General features: G+C 39.3%; 1 protein-coding gene across 1 annotated transcript in view; it reads right to left on the bottom strand.

Moving 5' to 3' along the window:
- Positions 1-20,144, bottom strand: part of kif5ab (kinesin family member 5A, b) — a 63,910-nt gene that overhangs the window by 26,180 nt on the left and 17,586 nt on the right. Inside the window, exons 2-14 of the mRNA XM_067586868.1 lie at positions 19,659-19,746; positions 17,882-17,955; positions 17,429-17,533; positions 16,996-17,044; positions 15,891-15,946; positions 15,591-15,678; positions 15,208-15,332; positions 13,543-13,647; positions 9,733-9,881; positions 8,172-8,320; positions 3,404-3,630; positions 2,322-2,390; positions 874-1,080 (exon numbers count right to left, since the gene is read on the bottom strand). Of these exons, the coding sequence (XP_067442969.1) occupies positions 874-1,080; positions 2,322-2,390; positions 3,404-3,630; positions 8,172-8,320; positions 9,733-9,881; positions 13,543-13,647; positions 15,208-15,332; positions 15,591-15,678; positions 15,891-15,946; positions 16,996-17,044; positions 17,429-17,533; positions 17,882-17,955; positions 19,659-19,746 (1,491 nt within the window). The remainder of the gene's footprint in view (positions 1-873; positions 1,081-2,321; positions 2,391-3,403; positions 3,631-8,171; positions 8,321-9,732; positions 9,882-13,542; positions 13,648-15,207; positions 15,333-15,590; positions 15,679-15,890; positions 15,947-16,995; positions 17,045-17,428; positions 17,534-17,881; positions 17,956-19,658; positions 19,747-20,144) is intronic.

The raw sequence follows: 20,144 nt of genomic DNA, 5'->3' as shown, positions 1-20,144 counted from the left end.
CAGTTAGAGCGGCTCTATTTTTTTAACTCAATGATTTTTTTATTCTACAATTTATCTTCAGATGAATGAGAAACAGCCTCCTCAAATGCAGTTTTTAGACTTTTTCATGCTTAAAAAACTGACATGAATATGACTAAGTATAAAGACTGAAAGGCCTGGCTTCATAAAAGCTGAATATTATAAATAAAAAAAATTCCCAGGCTTTGTAGATAAGTTTTCTTTGAATTTTGACCTTATTTGCTTGTGATCATAGTGTAAAATAAGCAACCAGTCTCAGCTGAATCGATTCATTCAACGATTTTGTCATTGCTGCCGGTAAGTTTGAATTCAGGGTCGAGCTAAAGAATCACAAGAGAGATTATGACAAATACCATGCCCAAGCTTTTACTGTAAAGATTTAATAACTTTACCACGAGATTTGTTGCTTACATTTTTTCCCCATCCTATCTTGTATTTTTTCCCCTGATACTTTCACTTTTTCTTACAGTGAGTCTATTCATGACTAATCTTAGCACTATCATTATCTTTCCTTCATTGCAGGTGTCTAATTCTACTCATTATCTCTATAATTGCATTATGAACTGATTTTTCAACATATTCTGTTGAATAGAAAGACAGGAGCTTGAATGGGCAGATGGATTATTTTATACCTCAACGCTCCTTTTTCTCCGCTTTTAAGATGTGTATATATATGCCACATTACAGAACATGTCCTTCAGTCCCTTTATGAGTTTTTGATAACTCAAGGACAATCATTTACATACCTTTGTCTGTCTCTGCCTCTCTGTCTTTCTTTTTATCTTCACCCCTCATTTTTAGTCACCTTCTTGATATGAAATATTAACAATTGAGCCTGCTAGAAGCCAAACCCACCATTTTCTTTGCAAGTTCTTCAGCCAGCAGCTTGTTCTGCATGCTCTTCTCCTCGACCTCTAGGCTCTTCTGGTCATAGTTAACTGCCAGCTCCTCCAGGGCCTGCAACACCTCCTTCACCTCTGCTTTAGCACACTCATTCTCTGTCTGCAGCCTGCCGAGCTCCGACTGCACCCTCTCGCTGTCACCCCTGGATGATGCTAGAAGCTGAGGGACACAGAGACGTAACTGCTTAACATAAATTGTAAATAAAGAAAGATTTGGTAAAGAAGTGAGAAGAGAGAGTCAACTGTATAGAAGCATTGTGTACACCAAGAAACCTAGTCATTATTTATAAGGCAGAGCTGCCGGATTTTAATAAAACATAATTATAGGATTTATTTGTTTTCTGGGACATAAGAGATAAGCATATGTACAAACACATTTACACAATATGGGTGTAAGTTAACAGAGGAAACATATTTTAAATATTAATCTTAGTATCATTTTTTGACACTGTAAGAGATGACACTATTTAGCCACCACTGTGTTTGCTTGCATGTGCACTGCTGCATCCCACTGTGGGTCATTTCACAGAATGGATGCCATTAAATGTAGATGTGTCTCTACCCAGGGTGCCTGCAAATTTGCACTGTAGCTTACAGCTTCTGTTTGGCCAAATGGATATAAAATCATATTACTGTAAACAAGCTATGGTTCGGTAGTTACCATCGTGTCAGCTCAATCCACAGCAGGCCCATTTTGCGATATGAATGAACTAATTTTGCAAATGTGGAGTCTTTTACTTGGCGGTGTATCACATGCCTAAGATTGTTTCAGACAGTTTAATTTACACGCTTTAAACACTGTTCTTAATTATCTTCTAATGGAGTCTTTTAATTGCTGCACAGAGAGCGTAAAGAAGCAAACAAGACTATTTACTGTATATTTGTGCGAAAAAGAGAGTGTCACATAAAGAGTCACCAGATTGACAAAGACGATGGAGCCATGCTGACCCCCAGCACATAAAATCACACATTGTATCATTATAGAGCATTTTGTTTATCAGACACACCAGCTAAAATGAGCCAACATGGGTCTTTCCCTTCTCATACAGAAATGACGTGTATCAAAATGAACAATTACCATATGCATCGCTCTTTATGCATCCTCCTTCATCTTTTCATTGACCCTTCCCTTTCCTTGAGCAGTCACTGAAACCTATTCTATTCTAAAAGTCGACATGCAAATACACTTATGAATAAACAACAACGCTTCATGTTCTTCAAGAGCGTTCTGGTACCTGAAAAGAGTTTTTTTCTTTATTCATCTCAAGGGCAGGATAATAAACCTCTCACGGCGGAGTTTTATTCAAAATGTGACTGCGATTGCTACATTCACAGGCACTGTAGCCTACTGTGGGCCATTTAACCAAGCTGATGAAAGGATATAAAACTGAGGTCTTTTACCTCCTCTTGGTCGAGCATCTGCTCCTTCAGCTTCTCCACCATCTGGCTCTGGTGGTTGATCTCGTCATCCTTCAGTGGTAAAGAGACATATCGAAGAGATACATTCATACATTCATTTACAGTTTTATGTGTCATGCACATTGCACACTGTATAATGGATATCCATTCTTTGACATCTGACATTGTCCGGTCTAAACTTAAACTTCAGCTTACACCCAGCTGTAAAAGTGATATACACATTCAGAGATGATATGCAGCAGTTTCAATGCTATTTATGAAAAAGTTAAAACAGTGTAACTATCAAAAACAAGCATACATTAATAAAGATTTGCCAAATTATCATACAAAAGGCATTTATTTGTCTGCCGGTGCTCAACTAATCATGCGTGTCACAATTGAAAAAGCTAAATCTCTCAGTGCTCAACTGCCTGCAACCAGAAACACTGAATGTAATGTAACACTGAATGTAATGTAAAAATGCCACAGGTATGTCCTGTATAAATTCACTTAATATGTAATATAGAATACCCTGCATCAAGTCCACTATAGCGGCTGCAGCACAGAAGCAGAGAAAACATTAAATTTATGCATCCCCATGGATTGTCCTCTATGTGCAACCACTCACCTGGATATGCCTGCATGTGAAAAAAATGTCAAAACGGTTATAGATTGCTGCAAAAAAGGTTATTTTTCTCAGATGCTTTGTAAAACTAATGTGCCACTGCATTGAAACTGGTTCTGTAAAATTCATGTTACTGCTTATCTGTTGATAAGTGTTTAAATGATACATTACAGCACTGTGGACCAGCAAACACGTGCAAGGACGATGTGTTAAATAAATTAAAGCTTTAATGCTTCTCAATGTAGAACATTACTATTTCCCCAATGGCATCTATTCCTAAGAGTTGCTAAATTAGTCACTACTATGTGTCTGATCCTGAATTCATTAACATGAATAAAACATGTGTGATACACTCTTTATATTCATATGTGCATACTATTAAAAAAATTCTCAGCCAGGATGTGTAATCAGCTCTACATTCATGTACACAAACGGTCCTCATGTGTCATCCATTTATCACCTTATCATCAAGCTGTTTGTAAAGCTTTCGGATCTCCTCCTCATACTTCTGACGCTCCTCCTCAGAGATGTGCACAACAATAGAGGAGGCAACAGAGCAGGGGGTGCAGGGCGTGCACGGGGTGCAGGGACTGCAGATGTCGTGAATTGGTTCCTCAGATTCAGTAGGCACCAGGGGAACGTCCTCCGATCCTTCTCTCAGCTGCTCTAACACGACAACAGCTTCACCTACAGATAAGGGGCATAATATTTGATTTTTAGCAAATCTGTTGCTCTTATCTCAAACACACCCTCTCCTTTGGATTCATGCATTAAATAGGGATTAGTGTGTTAATCTTCAGCAAAGTCCTTTCCTTACTTCTGAATACATTTCGATCTCAGGTTCGAGATATTTCTGTGTTATAGATAATTTATATGCAATCAGACCCTGCAGCAGTGCAAAATACCACACCTATTAGACATTAAAATGTCAGCTGTCTTGTGCCTGGCTTTTGCTGAGACTCGTCCAGTATTTCACAAATAAAAAAGGAGAGGAGGCGTTGAATGCAGTAAAGTCATAATGCTAAATATGTGCACAAATACAGATACGTAATGGCAGGAAGAACACAGAAATGGGCTTGGACTGGCAGTGACTCTGAGATGCAATGCGTTTTAAGCATTGAGAGGTTTATACTGATGTGTTTCTAGAAATAGGGAAAAGGCAGGAAGTGAAGGCATAAATACATTACAACACAAATACACAACAATGGGATGCTTACACTTTTGGTGAAAAGTATGTGATTCTCTTACATAATGACATATTTACACATAAATAAATTACTTTTATTTACTATATTTACTATTTGTTAGGAAACACATAGTAATGTGCAGGCAGTCCACTGAATAATCCAATAATCATCATCAGAGAACCAGCCATGAAGTGAGAAAGTCAGTATTACTATCCCTAAAAATAATGTAAATTGTTTATATGTTACTATGTAACGATATTATGTATTTATCACTTCTTGCTTTTTCCGTATTCCTAGAGACACGTCAGCATAAACCTCTTAACACCGCCTGAGGAGGATAGACAAGCGAAGCATAGCTGCCAGTCCAAGTCTTTTCCTGTGTTCTTCATGCCATTAAATGCTTGTACTTGTGCAGATATTCAGCATATAAAATTCTCTCACTTCTCTGCATTCAATAGCTTCCCTCCTCTCTTTTCTTTGTGTTGATACTGAATCATTTGGTAAGCCTTCATTCACTGTTTTCTGAGGACTCATCCGGTGATTCACAGCACCGATTTAACTGAAATAATGTAGCTGGAAAGCAGATCAATTTGGAAATTGAGTGCTCTGCTCCTTAAAGACAAGATCAAAATAATCAATAATTAAGACAATATACCTAAGTGATACCTTTCACTGATTAGTTCCTCCAGTCTAGTTGAAATTGTGCTAATCAATAAAAGCAGCTGCCAGGTCAAATGTAGCAAAAACCTGCATGGCTCTCTGTTGTACACTATCCCCGCTAGATAGAGATGTGATAGAATTTATTGTATGAGACAGCTGTTCCTGTCTCTGGGCCATCCTTGATTAAGGACTCGGGTAATGTGGTACAGTATGGAGGTCAACGGCATTCGGCTCAGGGAGTGCCTGGCCTGAGGTGAGCAACAATATAGGGAGCAGTGTGTGGGGGGATGGGGTTCAACGACATTGTTTGAAAGTACTACGTTCTGAGAGAGACAGAAAGGAAGAGACTCAAGGGAGGAATTGTGTGTGTGTGTGTGTGTGTGTGTGTGTGTGTGTGTGTGTGTGTGTGTGTGTGTGGTTATGTGAAGGAGAATGAGAGTAACTCAGTGGGATGAAGCAATAAAAAGAATAATTTTCACTGATTGGTGTTCAATAACGATGTGTTACAGCATTTTTAAAATTCAGGTCAAGCGCTGAGGAATGATCTTCAGCAAAAACATCGAACAGTATTCATTACACGGCTTGAATGTCAGCCGATCACTACCATTGAGAGCTTTGACATTTGAACTGACTGAAGTCCAGCAGGAGAGTGTGTGTGTGTGTGTGTGTGTGTGTGTGTGTAATTACGAGTCAATGTAAATTAAAGAGTATGGTTTAAACATACTCTATGTGAAAATTGCCCTGAGTTAACTTCTGTTGTGATTTGGAGCTGTATAAATAAAACTGACTTGACTTAGCGTGTGTGCGTGTTTGTGTGTGTGTGTGTGTGTGTGTGAGTGGTGACATGGGAGAGGACCAGTGTAAGTTCTCACTTCTCTGTAGATGTGATTAGCCTTTGTCTCTGTGAGGATTACTAATACATAAGGATTCATAAAACATAAAGTCTCCAACTTTTCTAGCCTCCAGCATATTGTGAAGGGAATCCAATTATACAAAGTAAAAGTCTGAATAATATGTATTAGAAATAGCCACAAAAGGATTTTTGAAGTGTTTTGGGCGCAAGTCCAGAAAGTCTGTTTGGCTGCTCTTTTACCATATCTCTACTGGCATCTATTCAGATGAAATCAAATTAGGTTAAATCTGCACTTACGTGGACTGAGAAGTAATGTCTGCAGGCTAGCAGGCTGATAAAACTTTCAGTCCTGTTAGTGAGCACCGTACTGTGTATGAATAGGGACTTAAGAAGGGACATGTAGTGTAGTGTTATTTCTGCAGAGGAGCATGTAGAGGCTGTTCTCTGGACTTCACTATCAGTGGTTTCCAGCAAAGCTTCTTAACTGAAAATACCACACTTCAAATTTTTTACCGTTTAGAAGGCAACTGATCTTTTTCACCAAACATCATAGAGGATCCTGGTTTACAATCACTTTTTTAAAAACTAGGATTACTTTTCTTTCATTTTGTTTCATTTATTTCAGCAGTTTAACAAGACTAAGAGTCTACAGCCATGCTAGCGGCTCTGTGAGGCTGCGCTGAGGCATAGCAGTGCTTTGAGCTAATTGCTGAAGCATGGTAAATTTCAGGCGTAGTTTCATGTTTAGTGATTGATGGGGATGTCATTAGTTTTGCAAATATTTTATTTTGGACAAACTGAACTGACTGTACCCGGTGATAGCACTACATGAAATATCAGAGGATCACCAAAGTTATTATCCTAAGGGAAACATGAATGTGTTACCAAAATTTCAGGGAAATCCATCCAATAGTCTAATATTTCACTTACATTTCACATTTCAACGACGAATGTGAACCTTGTGGTGGTGCTAGATGAAAAGTCAGGGAGTCATCATTCATCATCATTAAGATACATCATCTGAGCATCATGAAGCCCCCTGAAATTGAGATTTTCCAGCAATATTACCCAACCTGAACTCAGCAATATTGTAACTCAGACCAGCTCCTCCACATGTCTCCATTTGTCTTAAGATAATAGTACCTCATTGGAAACAGGTGTATTTCCTACTGCCTTTAAGACTGCTGTAATGTAACCTCTACTTAAAAAATCAAATTAAGATAACGCTATCCTTAGTAATTACCTATATCTAACCTACCCTTCATGATCAAAGTACTTGAAAAAGTGTTTTTTAGTCAACATAATGTTAATTTCCACACCTATGCAGATGATACCCAATTATACATTTCTGTTGAGCCAGATGAGTGAAAACTTTTAACACAACACGATACTGAGAAACTAATTCATATTTTTATCACTTTTTACTGGTCTCCAAAAAAAGTCCATTGAGAAATTGGAACTCATACAGAATTCTGCCACTAGACTTTTAATTCAGACCAAGAAGCAAGAGAGCACATCACTCATGTTTTAGCTGAACTGCACTGGCTCTTTTTCTTTTAGAATCGATTTTAAGGTCCTTTTAATTACCTACAAAGCTCTAATGGCACGGCGCCTTCATACATCTCTGACTTTTTAATATCCTATCAACCACAACAAGCACTGAGATCCTCCAAGGCTTTCCTTTTGATCGTGCCCAAAGAACTCCACAATAAAAGTAGGATAGCTGCTTTTATGTATTATGCACCAAAACTGTGGAATGCCCTGTCCATGTATATCAAACAGGCAAGCTCTGTGGACATTTTTTAAAAAGAACTTAAAACATACAGTACCTTTACTGGAAGATTTTAGCTAACCCATTTTTATTGTGTGCTTTATCTCCTAAATAAGTTTTTATTTCATTTATTTTATTGAATCTATTTATATTAATTTGTTTAAATTTATTTTCATCTATGCTGTTGTATTTATTTGTTCTTGCCATATTTATTTGCTCTTGTTTTAATGCTTAAAATGTAAAGCACTTTGAACTGCATTTTATGTATGGTGCTGTACAAATAAGGTTTTATTATTATTATTATTATTATTATTATTATTATTATTATTATTATTATTATTATTATTATATGAATGTTTGTAGGAAATTTCATGACATTTCACTCAAAACTACAAATGTGAACCTCATGGTGGCACTAGACGAAAAGTCAGGGAATCATCAATCATCATCATTAGGATACATCAATTGGGGGTCATGAATGTTGTACAAAATTTCATGACAATCCATCTGATAATTGTTGAGATATCTGGACCAAAGTGGTGGACTGACCAACAACTGATCAACATTTCCAGCCCTAAAGCCATGTTTCTAGGATGGCTAAAAATATTCACTTATTATGATTCTGACATTAAACACAAAAGGTACTGATAATGTCAAGATGTCTGGGCAACATTTTTCACACTTCTTCCCTAAAAGAAGACTTTGAGATATTCAGTGTTTTTGTGAGCTGCAAGTGTGAAATCAGTGTAAGTATTACCATTCTTCCAGCGGTTCAGCTCAGCCTCGAGTCTCTGAATAGTCTCCTTCATTGACCTGTTCTTCTCCTTTTCCTTTTCATACTTCTTCTTCCACTGCTCTGCCGTGAGCTCCAGGTTTACTGATACAGTATTTCTAATGGTCTTGGCTCTAATTGGAGAGATGCAGTAAGAAACAGAGGGAGAACAGGAACAAGAGAGATGGATGGGAACAGAGAGAGGGTAGGAGAGAACGACGCAGCAGAGTGAGGAGCAAAGGATATAGAAAAGAGGGGAAAAAAGTGTGAGAGAGCGGCAGAGAATAGAGGAACTGTCAACAAGGGTATTTCAGCCCTGGCTGCTCAATGAAAATGGGCTTGCATCTCATTAATTGGTATGCAAATTGGGTTTCTGCCAACTGTGCTTGATGCATGTAGGGAGAAGGAAGTTTATTGTACAGAGGCAAGAACCCAGAATGTAAAAAGACCTCTTAAACATATTCACATCAAAATACAGCAATCATGCAATTCATAAACAGAAAAAGTATGTACGTGACTATATATTATTGCTCCTTTATGACGCAAATGATGATGCTGCAGCCACAGCACTCGGCTCTGGCTGTGAATTTCACATCAGTAACTATCACTTAATTTCACACTCAAGTGAGAAAACAGTGTTCTTTCATTTACTCCATGATTTTAACCAGACAAACAGCCCCATCTTAAGTTGTCTCATCACATCAGATTTTAGATAACACTTTAATTGGACAGCAAAATACTGATAATCAATCATCAGGAGAAAGAAGTTAACCTGTAACAAATTGAAAATGGCATAATTATTTACTATGTCTATGCAATGTGTGCCCAAAACTTTAACCAAAACCAAACCAAAAGATTAACCCTAGACCTAAACATTAAGTTTCAATAGCTTCCTTTAAATATTGTAGAATCCCCACAAACATCTACATTTGTAGACCTTTTACTGGCACATCATCATTATTATCAGTGTCATTGTATTTTTCATGTCATATTGATCTTCAAAAAGAGATTAGTCATGGTGTTCTACAGCTACTGTGGCTGACAAAGGCAGATAAGAGACCACACATTCTGTTCAGTAAAATTCAAATATCTTTTGTGGATTTTGTCACTCCCTTTGCTCGGTCATACATTATTTATTTCAACCAACACTCTCAAGTTAGTCTCTAGTCACGGAATTCATTGGTAAAAGAAAATGGTTGGAGATGCGTGAGGCTTTTCTTAAGGATATTTCTTTCTATCTGTGAGTTTTTTTTGGGTTAACACTGAGAAATAGGAGTGGAAAAGCTGGTAAGCAAACCAAATGTCTGCTTTTATGAGTACAGTTTAAGATTAGAAAAGGCCCTCTTTAAGCAATCCCAGCATGATCACAAACCAAATCCCAACACAAACCCAGCCTCTAGAGCAGTGTGTGGGTCTTCATATGAACTGCATGTGTGAGTTGCACACATTTCAGCAGAAAAACATCCCAACAGCTGCAGCTGAGTGAGACAGTGTTGTGTGTTGTGCTGCTGCACAGTGCAGACTACTTAGCATGGAAGCCTGTTACCTTTGGCCAAACATCAACGTGGATTTGGTCTCTGCATCGTTGTAACTGGAGGGAGAGCAACAGATGAACATGGTAGTGCGACAGTTCCCCCCCAGTGAGTCCTGTAAGATGCGAGTCATTTTGCTGTCACGGTACGGCACGTGGGATTTCTACAAAGAGACAGCGAAAGGAAGGAAGAGACGGAATCAAGGATAATGAGAAAAAAAGACAGAGAGCAGAGAAGATGATTAAAAGACTGTGGAAGATATTCTAAATTGCTGCACCGCCATGTACATTCCTTTCTGTAAAAAAGTTCAAATATGTGCTGTGAGCATCAACACAGAACAAAGAAAGAGGGGATTTCTCTTTCTCTGCTGCATTAGGCACAGTATTACCTCTATAACCTTCCGAATGCCTTCAGAAAATATTGTGTCCTTGCTTAATGAATAAAGAATAAATGCCAGTAGATTTATGAAAGATTTGTGAGGCATTTCACTTGCAAGGATCACACCATCAACAAGATATGTTTAATGATTTATTAAAGAAAAACGATTGATGTGCGTAGTTCTTCCGCTTGCTGACTGTGTTGTGGGGAAGCTTTGTAGGGAATCCGCTGTAGTGCCTGGGTAACGACGGACCCCCTCAGGACCTTACGAAGGGAAGGAAGGAGAGGAAGAAACAGGAAGAGAGTAGGGTCGGGGGAGGGGCACAGAATACCAGACTGAAAGAGGAGGAGAGGGTTAGGTGGGTGTTTTTAGGAATGAGGTGTTGTCCTGCTCCTGAAACTTCACTAGATATGCTTCAATTCACTAGCAAGGACCATACCATCAACAAGATATGTTTGATGATTTATTAAAGAAAAACGATTGATGTGCTTCTGCTTGCTGGCTGTGTTGTGGGAAAGCACCAAGGTAACAACGGACCCCCAAAACCTACAGTTACTCAAGATAAGATTGAGCGGATCTCAGATCTTTGAGATCTGAACGGATGTAATAATGATATGTTTCAGAGGACCAAGGCCCATTAGTTATATAAAGTGTTCTGGGATGCCATTGCAGAAGGCAGGAGTAATGAACGGGAGAAATGCCAGACAAAGAGAGTAGATGGTGGAAGTGATGGTGGGAATCGAGTAGCCACTTGTCTGGATTCAGAGATGAAAAGAGGATCTGTCAATGTTATGATCTGAGATTTCCGGCAAGTAGTTTGCAAGGGTCTTGAAAAGGATTTAGCGTTGATTGGACTTTGAAGTAAAAGACAGGTGTGGGCTAACCAGATTGACACATCCATAGTGACATCTGAGAAATAAGACAAATTTAAAATGCAAGTGTGGCGGCGTGGGTCGAAGTGAGTGGTTGAGGCATCTGAGGGAACCAAAAAAGGAGAGAGTTCTAGCGTTCGAGCAACGTGAGGAGTGCCGTATCTGGAGCAGATGGTGTGGATGCAGACTGACAGCAAGTCAGCAGTGAAAGGAAGGTGGTAAGGATTTTTAGCTGGCTCTTCATGATGGAGTCCTTCAAGGAGTGAAGTTATCTAAGGATGGCAGGAAGCCAAGCTTGGACAGCTGGTAATGAGTTTGGAGAAAAAGCTGATGCCGCTAAGTTAAACTTTGATGGTATGTGTTTTAATAGTCATCATGGAAAGGGTATGGGTAATGAAACAAGTCAAGGTGATGAGATTGAATGATGGGAAGGTTATGTTATACTGCTCGTGAAAGTAATGGAAACTTTTCCAAGCTATCCAGTAGGATAAGAGGGTTGAAGGTGATAGGCTGTTCATGATAGAGTCCTGGGAGTTGACTATCAGAGGTATTAGGGCAGGATTTACAAGTTGAATGAGAGTCGGCTATGGCGTTGGAGTGACCGGGAACATGAGATGTATGGAGAACATATTGATGTGTAATGGAGTGCCATATTAGGTGGCACATGAAAAGCACGATGGATGGGGAGTTGGAGCATCCTTTGTTGATTATGTCTATGACTGCAAGGTTGTCTGAGTATATAAGGATGGACTTGTGGGACCATTCATGACCCCACAGAATAGCAGCAGCCATTATCAGGTAGGTTTCGAAGAGAGGAAGCAACCTGGCATTCATTTGCAAGCTCCAGGGGCCATTCGGTTGAGAACCATCTTCTGTTATAGAAACCCCCAAAACCAACAGAAAGAACAACATCAGTGTGCACATGGATGTCATGTGGGTGAGTCAGTTGGTCGTCGAAAAAGAATTTGGTTCTGTTCCAACTGGCAAGAAGGTTGAGCCACAGATGGAGATGTTCAGCACAGCTTGAACTATCCAGGGAGATGGAAGTCAAGAGTGATGGGATGGAAGAAGCGATACATAGAAAGTGAGAGAAAAAGGCTCACTTTGGGGAATGATGCATAGGGCAAAGTTGAGGTGGCCTAGGAGGGAGAGAAGTTGGCTTTTGGTGCAGCACGGGGCGAGGAGGAAAATGGAAATCAGAAGGCTGATTCAGTTGACCTTCTTGACTGGGAGTGAAGCCTTAAATAGATTTGTGTCAAGAGTAATTCCGAGGGATTCAGGGGATGTGGAGGGGCCCTCTGCAGACAGTGGAACCATGAGGTTGGAGAAAACTTAAGTCAGAGTGACTCGGCTGGAAGCCAGTGGCAATGAGGGACGTAAAATGATGAGGAAATCGTCCAAGAGATGGAAAAGGAATGGAATCTTATGATTGTTTGACAGGATCCAGTAGAGGGATTCTGACAGGGTGATGAAGAGTTTAGGGCTACTTTTGCAACCGAAAGTGAGTGAAACTTTGCTAGATAAGCTTCAATTAAAGTCTGTGAGCCTTTCCATCTGGTTTATGAGGATTTCCCTAAGTATTCAGAGTTATAATGCAAGAAATGGTGGATGTTTTAATTACAGTGGAGCTTGGAAGGACTACAGAGTTCGTAGAAAGGGTAGAGTGGGTGAAAATGCTGGTTGGATTTGGTGAAGAATGGAATATGTTAACAGCTGTACCAGCACTGCAGATAAGGTATGGGTGGGAAAAAAATAAGCTAACATGCTTTGTCACTGCAGGTTTCATGCAACCGTATTGCAAGAATTTCAATATTCTGCAAAACCCCACATTATGTTCAATGACAAAGTCGTTTTTATGTCTAGTGCCAATGTTTTTTAAAATTCTCACTTTCTGATTTCAGTACAGAAATCACTTGGTTAAAGGAAAAGACAATTTTGGAAATACTCTTATTTGCTTATGAAGCTACCATCAGCAACTGGCTAACTTAGATTAGCATAAAGCCTGAAAAAAGGGAGAAGCAACTAGCCAGGCTCTACCCAAAGGTGAAAAACAGTCCTCCTACCAGGTCCTATAAGCTCAATAATTAACACGTTTTATCTCATTTGTTTAATCTGTACAAAAACCAAAGTGTAAAAACTATAATTTCTTTAAATTGTTCTGTTTTATAAAATCAGAACCGAAGCTCGACTTGCTACTTGTACTTAAAGATCATCTTGCGAATAAGCATATTTCCCATAATGTTGAACTTTTCCTTTAAGGTTAGGGTTTAGGCTTATGAATGCAATTCCAAAGAATACTGGGCTGATTTTCTGTTCTGTTATTTGACTTTAATTTACTGTTGGTGTTATTTGGCACCAAACAATTTTCCTCATTGAGAACATTTAAGTTGTTCTAATCTTACACTTTCAACTAATTCACTGCAGCCTTAGATCGATTTTGAAATACATGTTGTTTTGCCAGCAAACATTAGCTATCTGTTAAAAGTAAACAACTAAAAGTGCAGGCCTTAGGCAGCTATGTTGTCCAAGAGTCTTGATAGATAAGAAAGACTGAAGAAATTTCTTCACTTTACCGTTCCCTCGGCCAGTGCTGAGATGACATTCCCCAGGGCCGATAGAGACTTGTTGATGTTCTTGGCCTCATCCAGCACAGCTCCCTCTGCACCTGTCTTACTGACCTGACATAGATATGAACACATTGGAAGAATTAGTTTGCAAAAAAAAACATGATCACATAAAAATGTCATTTGGGAAACCATATTTATTTCTCTAGCAATGGTTTATTTTATGGGTCTTATGGTTTCCTATGTTGAAAGGAATTATATGTAACTGTAAAGTCATGGGAAGTTTCCTGGAAATGACCATGTAATTTGGTACTAACTATAAGGGAAATGAGACTGTGCAATTGGTATACTATCAATTAATGATTACAGCTAGTCAGCTGAAAATGTAATATATATGCAGAATACTTCAACATATGTGGAGAATTAAGTCTCTAATAATAAATGAATAATGAATTATATTTATTTGGGTTTAATTGGAGCTGTTCTTTCGAGGAAAACTGTCTCAGAAATTTGTCTCTATTTCTCCAATAATGAGCACCAAATCAAATAGTTCTTTTCAGGAAACTTGCAACAAAATTATTAGAAAATTGGAGTATTGTGTTGTATTATGATTATTTAAAAACAGACAGGAAACACTGAGAGTCAACCAGCATTTGAGAAGATTTCTGAAAGACACTGAACCTTAATTGGAAAGGCACAACATATTATGTCATAACTGTCATGGGACACAATTATTTACAGCGATATAATGAGGAGCTTAATTATAGATGATTGCAAGTCAAAGCCCTCTGTGGAACATGCACCAGCTTCCTGTTCAGTCAATAATATTTTGTATCAAAGTCTAAGAAGTTGTTGAGCAGAACCATTTCATCCTTCACCCCCCAAGACGACTTACAAATGCAACATCAGCATTTATTAGCTAAAAACCACAGCCATCAGCATCTACATGGCCATCCACTACTCTAAGCACACACTATTCTATATTTCACATCAATACTATCAAACACTTAACTACATTCAGGAGCCGAGGGCCATGTTCAGTTGTGTATGTAATGTATTTTCTGCCTGCTTTCTGGAGTATGACCTGGAGATATATTGTTTAATAGATGATGTGATGAGGCAGGCTTCTGAAATCTGAGTCAGATTTCACCTACAAGGCTAAGGCCAGGGGAACAATTAGTTGTTTTTAGCTATCCTCAATTTGACCTATTTTGTTTTGTTTTTTTTCTTTTAGAGCTTATCTGAACTGGCAGAAAGAATTTTTGAGGGGTTATTATTTCTCAGAAAATGATTTTCTTTCTATCAGTGGAACTGATTGGATTCCTAAAAATGAGCAAAGACTAACCCTGATATTGCATCACCAAGAGACAACTCCGACCCCTCAAAATAAAAATCAGTCCTCTGAGAAAAACTTTTAAAAAATTTAAGAAAAATTTAATCAACTGACTGCAGTGCCATAAAGTGAGTGCTTTAAAAGGCTTTAAGGGTGAAGTTCAAAGCTTTAATACATTGTTTGTCTGCGTCTTTAATGTCTGCACCAACCGACACCAATTCTGAGAAAAGACTTCTGGGTCCCAGAGTTAAAAAATCCTGCTGACAGTGTATCTGGTGAGTTCATAACACTGTAAAGCCCTAGTTTTAATGTTTCAGAAAAAACTGCACAATTTGTCCTACCTTCTCACTTCCCGCTAGGTCGACAAGGTACAGCTTCCCACTCAACTTCTGCTCTGTATCCACATTTTCCTGTTTGATGTTTAACAGGAAGATGCTGTGACTGCGGGAACTGTGTTCATTCATATCTAAAGAGCAATATGAGGAGAGGAGAAGAGATGAGAGGAGAAGAGTCAAATTCCTTTCAGAAAATGTCATTTCATTATTTCCCTTTGACAGAGAGTTGTTAAGCGAGATGTTCACTTTGCACCTCATCATGCATTTCTCACCATTGCACCTTAATATGATCATCCTTTAATTGTAAGGAAAAAAAAAAAAAAAATCTAACATGAACCGACTGACAGCGTGAGAATCAGTACATCAGGAAGATCAACAGTGTGACTCACTGGTGACAGCAACGTGACGATTGGCCTTCCCTTCATCTATCACATCCATCACTTCATCAGGACTTGTGACAAAGCGCTCAGTACAGCCCTTAGTGAAAGAAAGACACGTGCCCACTTTAACACACAAATATACATTTATTTCTGCACATACATAACAATAGACATACAGATATGAGAAAAGGTGGCAGTTTGCTTTACTTGACCGTAACACCCATAACATAAACTACATCTACGTAATAAAGAGAAAGAAATGAGCATCTAGTGCCAAACTGAATCATGGCAAACTGTTGGATAACTCACCTTTACATAGGGAACTCTGTTTTTGTCTTCGTGCACTGACAGATTGGTTTTTGTCACTAGGGTGAGGGAAAATAAGAACAGAGGTCATCGCATTACCCAAAGCATTGTGCATATGCGTGTGCATATGAGATTCTGCATGTGAATGTGTGTTTTTCCTTTCAGCACAACTATAATCAGACCTGACTATGGCCCCTATATGGACTATATCTGTGAGTCAGACTCAACTAATGCAATGTGGAATAATAATATGTGAGGCTCTAGCTACGAATGCTTTTAATGGAATTTAATTTTTTTTCAGGGTCACTGATAGGTTGAGCAGATGCGTCCGCCAATGTCAACAACTAAAATACTAAGTTTCTGCTAAAGCCACTTATTTGCCCAAATTCCTGAATTAGTTATTTCACATTTGAAATTACTGTTTTATCAATGATAATTAAATTTCTCTGGATTGTGGTGGCTGCTTTTTCCTTGGAGACTGGGTGTTTTTGTGTGTGCACGCATGTGTGCGGCTGTGTTCATGTGTTTTATCACCCTACAGTCCCTTTTCCTCTTTGCAGATACCTCCACAGGGTGTTGTTCTCTGTTCTGCCTCGATTCATCCTGCTTGTTGTCGAATATGTTTTTGTTCAAAGCTGAAATGTTCCTCAGCTGCTGTGGACTCCCTTGCATACAGATGGGGGCTCTCACCACTGTCTCTGGATCCATTAAAGGTATAACCACAAGGATGCTGCCTACAGCTCTCTGTCCAGACCTCTCCATCATTTTACACCAGTTATATCTCTGCAGCTACTACAGCATGTACTGCAGTGTGGTGCTTCTGTGTGTATGGTGTGCCAAACAATCAAGCTTTATTGTGTAAAACAGATAAGCAAAAATATAAAGGTAGATATAGTAGTTCTTTACTTTTTCAATTTAACTTCCTAAATCAGAACCTCTTAAGTTTTTATACTGTTACCATAATTCATAATCATCACACTTTAACAGTTTATCCTTATGTACTTAGGTGTAGCTATAAAGGTTTGAATTTGCAACTGTGTACTGCTAGAAAAGTGTAGGGTATTAACAAATGTAAGTTGTGTTTCACAGTCTCAGTGCACAAACATACCATCCAGCAGGTCCCGAATTTTATCCATGTAGATCTCAAAGTAGGATACCTGCAGCAAAACAAAAACATGTTGTAGCTTATCTTTGCAATAAAGGTGTAAAGATAGAAAAAAGGAAAATGATATTACAGTAATCTGTCTCCCTGTGAGACTGGTGAGGTCCTCTATTTAAAGGCTATGGTGTAAAAGGGAAAAGGCATCAAAAATATTGGATTACCATTGGTTTATATATCATGATTTATGGATGCTCGGCTGATTCCACTCAGCCAATCCATGTGAGGATTACATCAGAGGTTCGAGCTGAATTCCCACTGAATGTATCATAGTGTTTGAGCAAAACTGAGCATGTTCTTGCATGCGTGTGTCTGACTGAGCGGGCCCATAGACTGTCACAATTGTACACATGAGTAGGCACACATGGAAATCTACACCAACCTTTATATGGAATTCTAGGTTCTCATCCATTGCAAATATGTGTTCAAATATGTCCTCAGCAATCCGGGGAATGATGCCCATTCCCTGGGGATCATGAAGGTTCCCCTACAGGAGGAAAGAGACGAGATAAGAACATGTGAGTGAAGAGGAGGGAGGATAAATGCAGACCTTGGGAGGAATTAAGTAGAGTGAACAGTAAAAGACAGGAGAGCAGAGAGGCTTTTGACTTGAAAAGGAACAGAGTTGTTTCCCGGAGAGAGTTGTAAAGGAGGTTAGTTCTCACTGAAGGCTGGGAAAGAATGATAGAGCGCAATGACAGTGATGGAAGGAGATGTACTGTCAGGGAGAGTAGAGGAGGAGATACTCTATTTTAAAAAAAATCTGTGTGCGTTTGTGTGCTAGTGCGTGCCACAGCAAGAGGTCTACCTTTTGAATAATTTATCATTACTGTACCTCCATGGTGTGTGTCTTTCCAGAGGAAGTCTGCCCATAGGCAAATATAGTCCCATTGTATCCACCAAGTACATCTAAATTGAGAAGGGAGAAAGAAAGAAAGAAAGAAAGAAAGAAAGAAAGAAAGAAAGAAAGAAAGAAAGAAAGAAAGAAAGAAAGAAAGAAAGAAAACTGTGAAAATGAAGAGTGACATTGCAAAAAGCACTTTGAGTTTCACTAAGAGTGAAAAGTGCAGCACAAATTAAATGTATCATTATTATTATTATTAAGTCTTACTGGCAGTGTCAGACAGAATAACAGATTTCAGTCAGACATAAACAATAGCAGCCAGACAAAGACCATTATTTCTGACCTTTGCTCCAAAGACACATCAGGCTGTGCCTCATAAAGCTCTTGTGCAGTGAGAACTTTGTGGTATTTAAGCTTGGTTAGGCACTGAACGACCTCTGTGGCTGCGCACTATAAACAACATCTTCCTTGAGTGTTAGAGTCACCAGGAGACCCTCAGCGAACTACCAAGCGAGCATAGATATATTATTCTCTCCATTCATCTGGTAGGAGCCACAGTGAAAACAACAACTCCTCACCAGTTGAGGTTATAAAGCATCACAGTGCCGAATGTCATATCGCTGACACAGTCTAATAACCCCCGTGGTAAAAGTCAAACATGGATAAAGAAAAACATATCACCCTGAGAGACTGGCTGTCACAGGTTAGCTGACCACGGACTAATCAGAATGACTCACGCCTAAAACCATGCAGAACCAATCCTCATCTGCACACCCTCTTGTGTTGCTTTTACTCTGGGTTGAGCAACATGTCTTCCTCTGCCTCCACACTGGTCATAGTGAGATAGAAACAGAGCACGACACATGAAAGAAAGAAGAAGATAGAATAAAGAATGTGTTCCAGCAATTGAAATAAAGACAGCAAGAGACACGATTGCTTGACAACAGAGACCACTGCTGAAGGGAACACAGACGGAAAGAAATACAGAGGGAGGACAGCATGAGTATGAGAGAAAGACAGCGAAAAGGGCAAAGAAAGAGGCAAAAAAAGAAAGAAATAGACCGAGTGTAAAAACGGATACTTGTCTCTTTACTGCAGACTGTAACAGCCCTCTCTGGCCTCGCTCGCCTTCTCTGCTACTCTTTTCTCCTGACACATTTCGAATCTCACTTTTCATCTCATTCCTTCGTTTTGCTAAAACCCCTAACCTTGAGTTTTTCCAACCCCGCACTGCAATTCGTCTTGCCGCTTTATTTCTTCCTTCCTCAGCCTACATGGTAATCTCACACACTGCAAGTAATCTCTCCTGACAAATCAATCTCTTTTTCTCGCTCCATCAAGAACTAGTTCAATGGAGTTCCACACTTGCTTTGAAGGTGGCACAAAAAAAATGAGACGCTGAAGGGTGAAAGAAAGAGGCAGGCAGATATAGGGAGATGCAGACGGAGGGAAGGGTGAAGGAAAGAAGGTTCGACTCTCTAGGGTGTTAGTTTCGTTTGATCTTGGGCCTTCTGGATACGCCAGTCCCACAATGCTGTGATAGGGATGCATTTTGTTATTCTGCGAATCTTGATGCTCATACCTGTAGGTTGTGTGACTACATCGTGTCATGGAATTTTTTTTTCTCATGCAGTCATTAAATGGAGTGAAAACTGAAAAATCCGATAAGAATGACCCTGAGAAACGGTGATTCAAGGTGTATTGGCTTTCCCGCTCAGCTTTTCTCATGTATCTTTGTCAAGAGAGGCAAACTGTGTACATGACTCACCTTTGACAATCTGCTTGGCACAAGTGTTGTAGACCTGTTCCTGGGTGGTGTTGGTGGGGAACACCTGGTCAAACACGTAGGTCCTCCCCTGTGAAGGCCAACAAAAACACAGTCAGCTACAAAGCACAGACAGTTTAGAGAGTGCTTTGGATTATTGTCAACACCTCATCCTCCCCCGTGACCTGATGTAAAATCTGCCCTGGGAAATTTGTGAAGCAGAGCATGAGTGTGTGTGTGTGTGTGTGTGTGTGTGTGAGTGTGTGTGTGTGTGTGAGAGAGAGAGAAAGAGAGACGGAGACTTCACACATCATGTTCATCACTAAAACATTATGTAAAGCCATATTGCCACTATAAAAAAAAGCCACATCAATATTTCCTTTACACACAGTGAACATGATTTATGAACGTTGTGTCCATCTGTGTGTATTCGACCTGAATAGCAGCACATATATCACATTAAGAGGCCCATCTGTCTCCTTAGAGTAG

This window comes from Thunnus thynnus, chromosome 4 (genome assembly GCF_963924715.1).
Source record: "Thunnus thynnus chromosome 4, fThuThy2.1, whole genome shotgun sequence".
NCBI classification, from domain to species: domain Eukaryota; kingdom Metazoa; phylum Chordata; class Actinopteri; order Scombriformes; family Scombridae; genus Thunnus; species Thunnus thynnus.
Note: the sequence above shows the minus strand (reverse complement) of the source record. Positions and strands in the feature narration are given on the sequence as shown.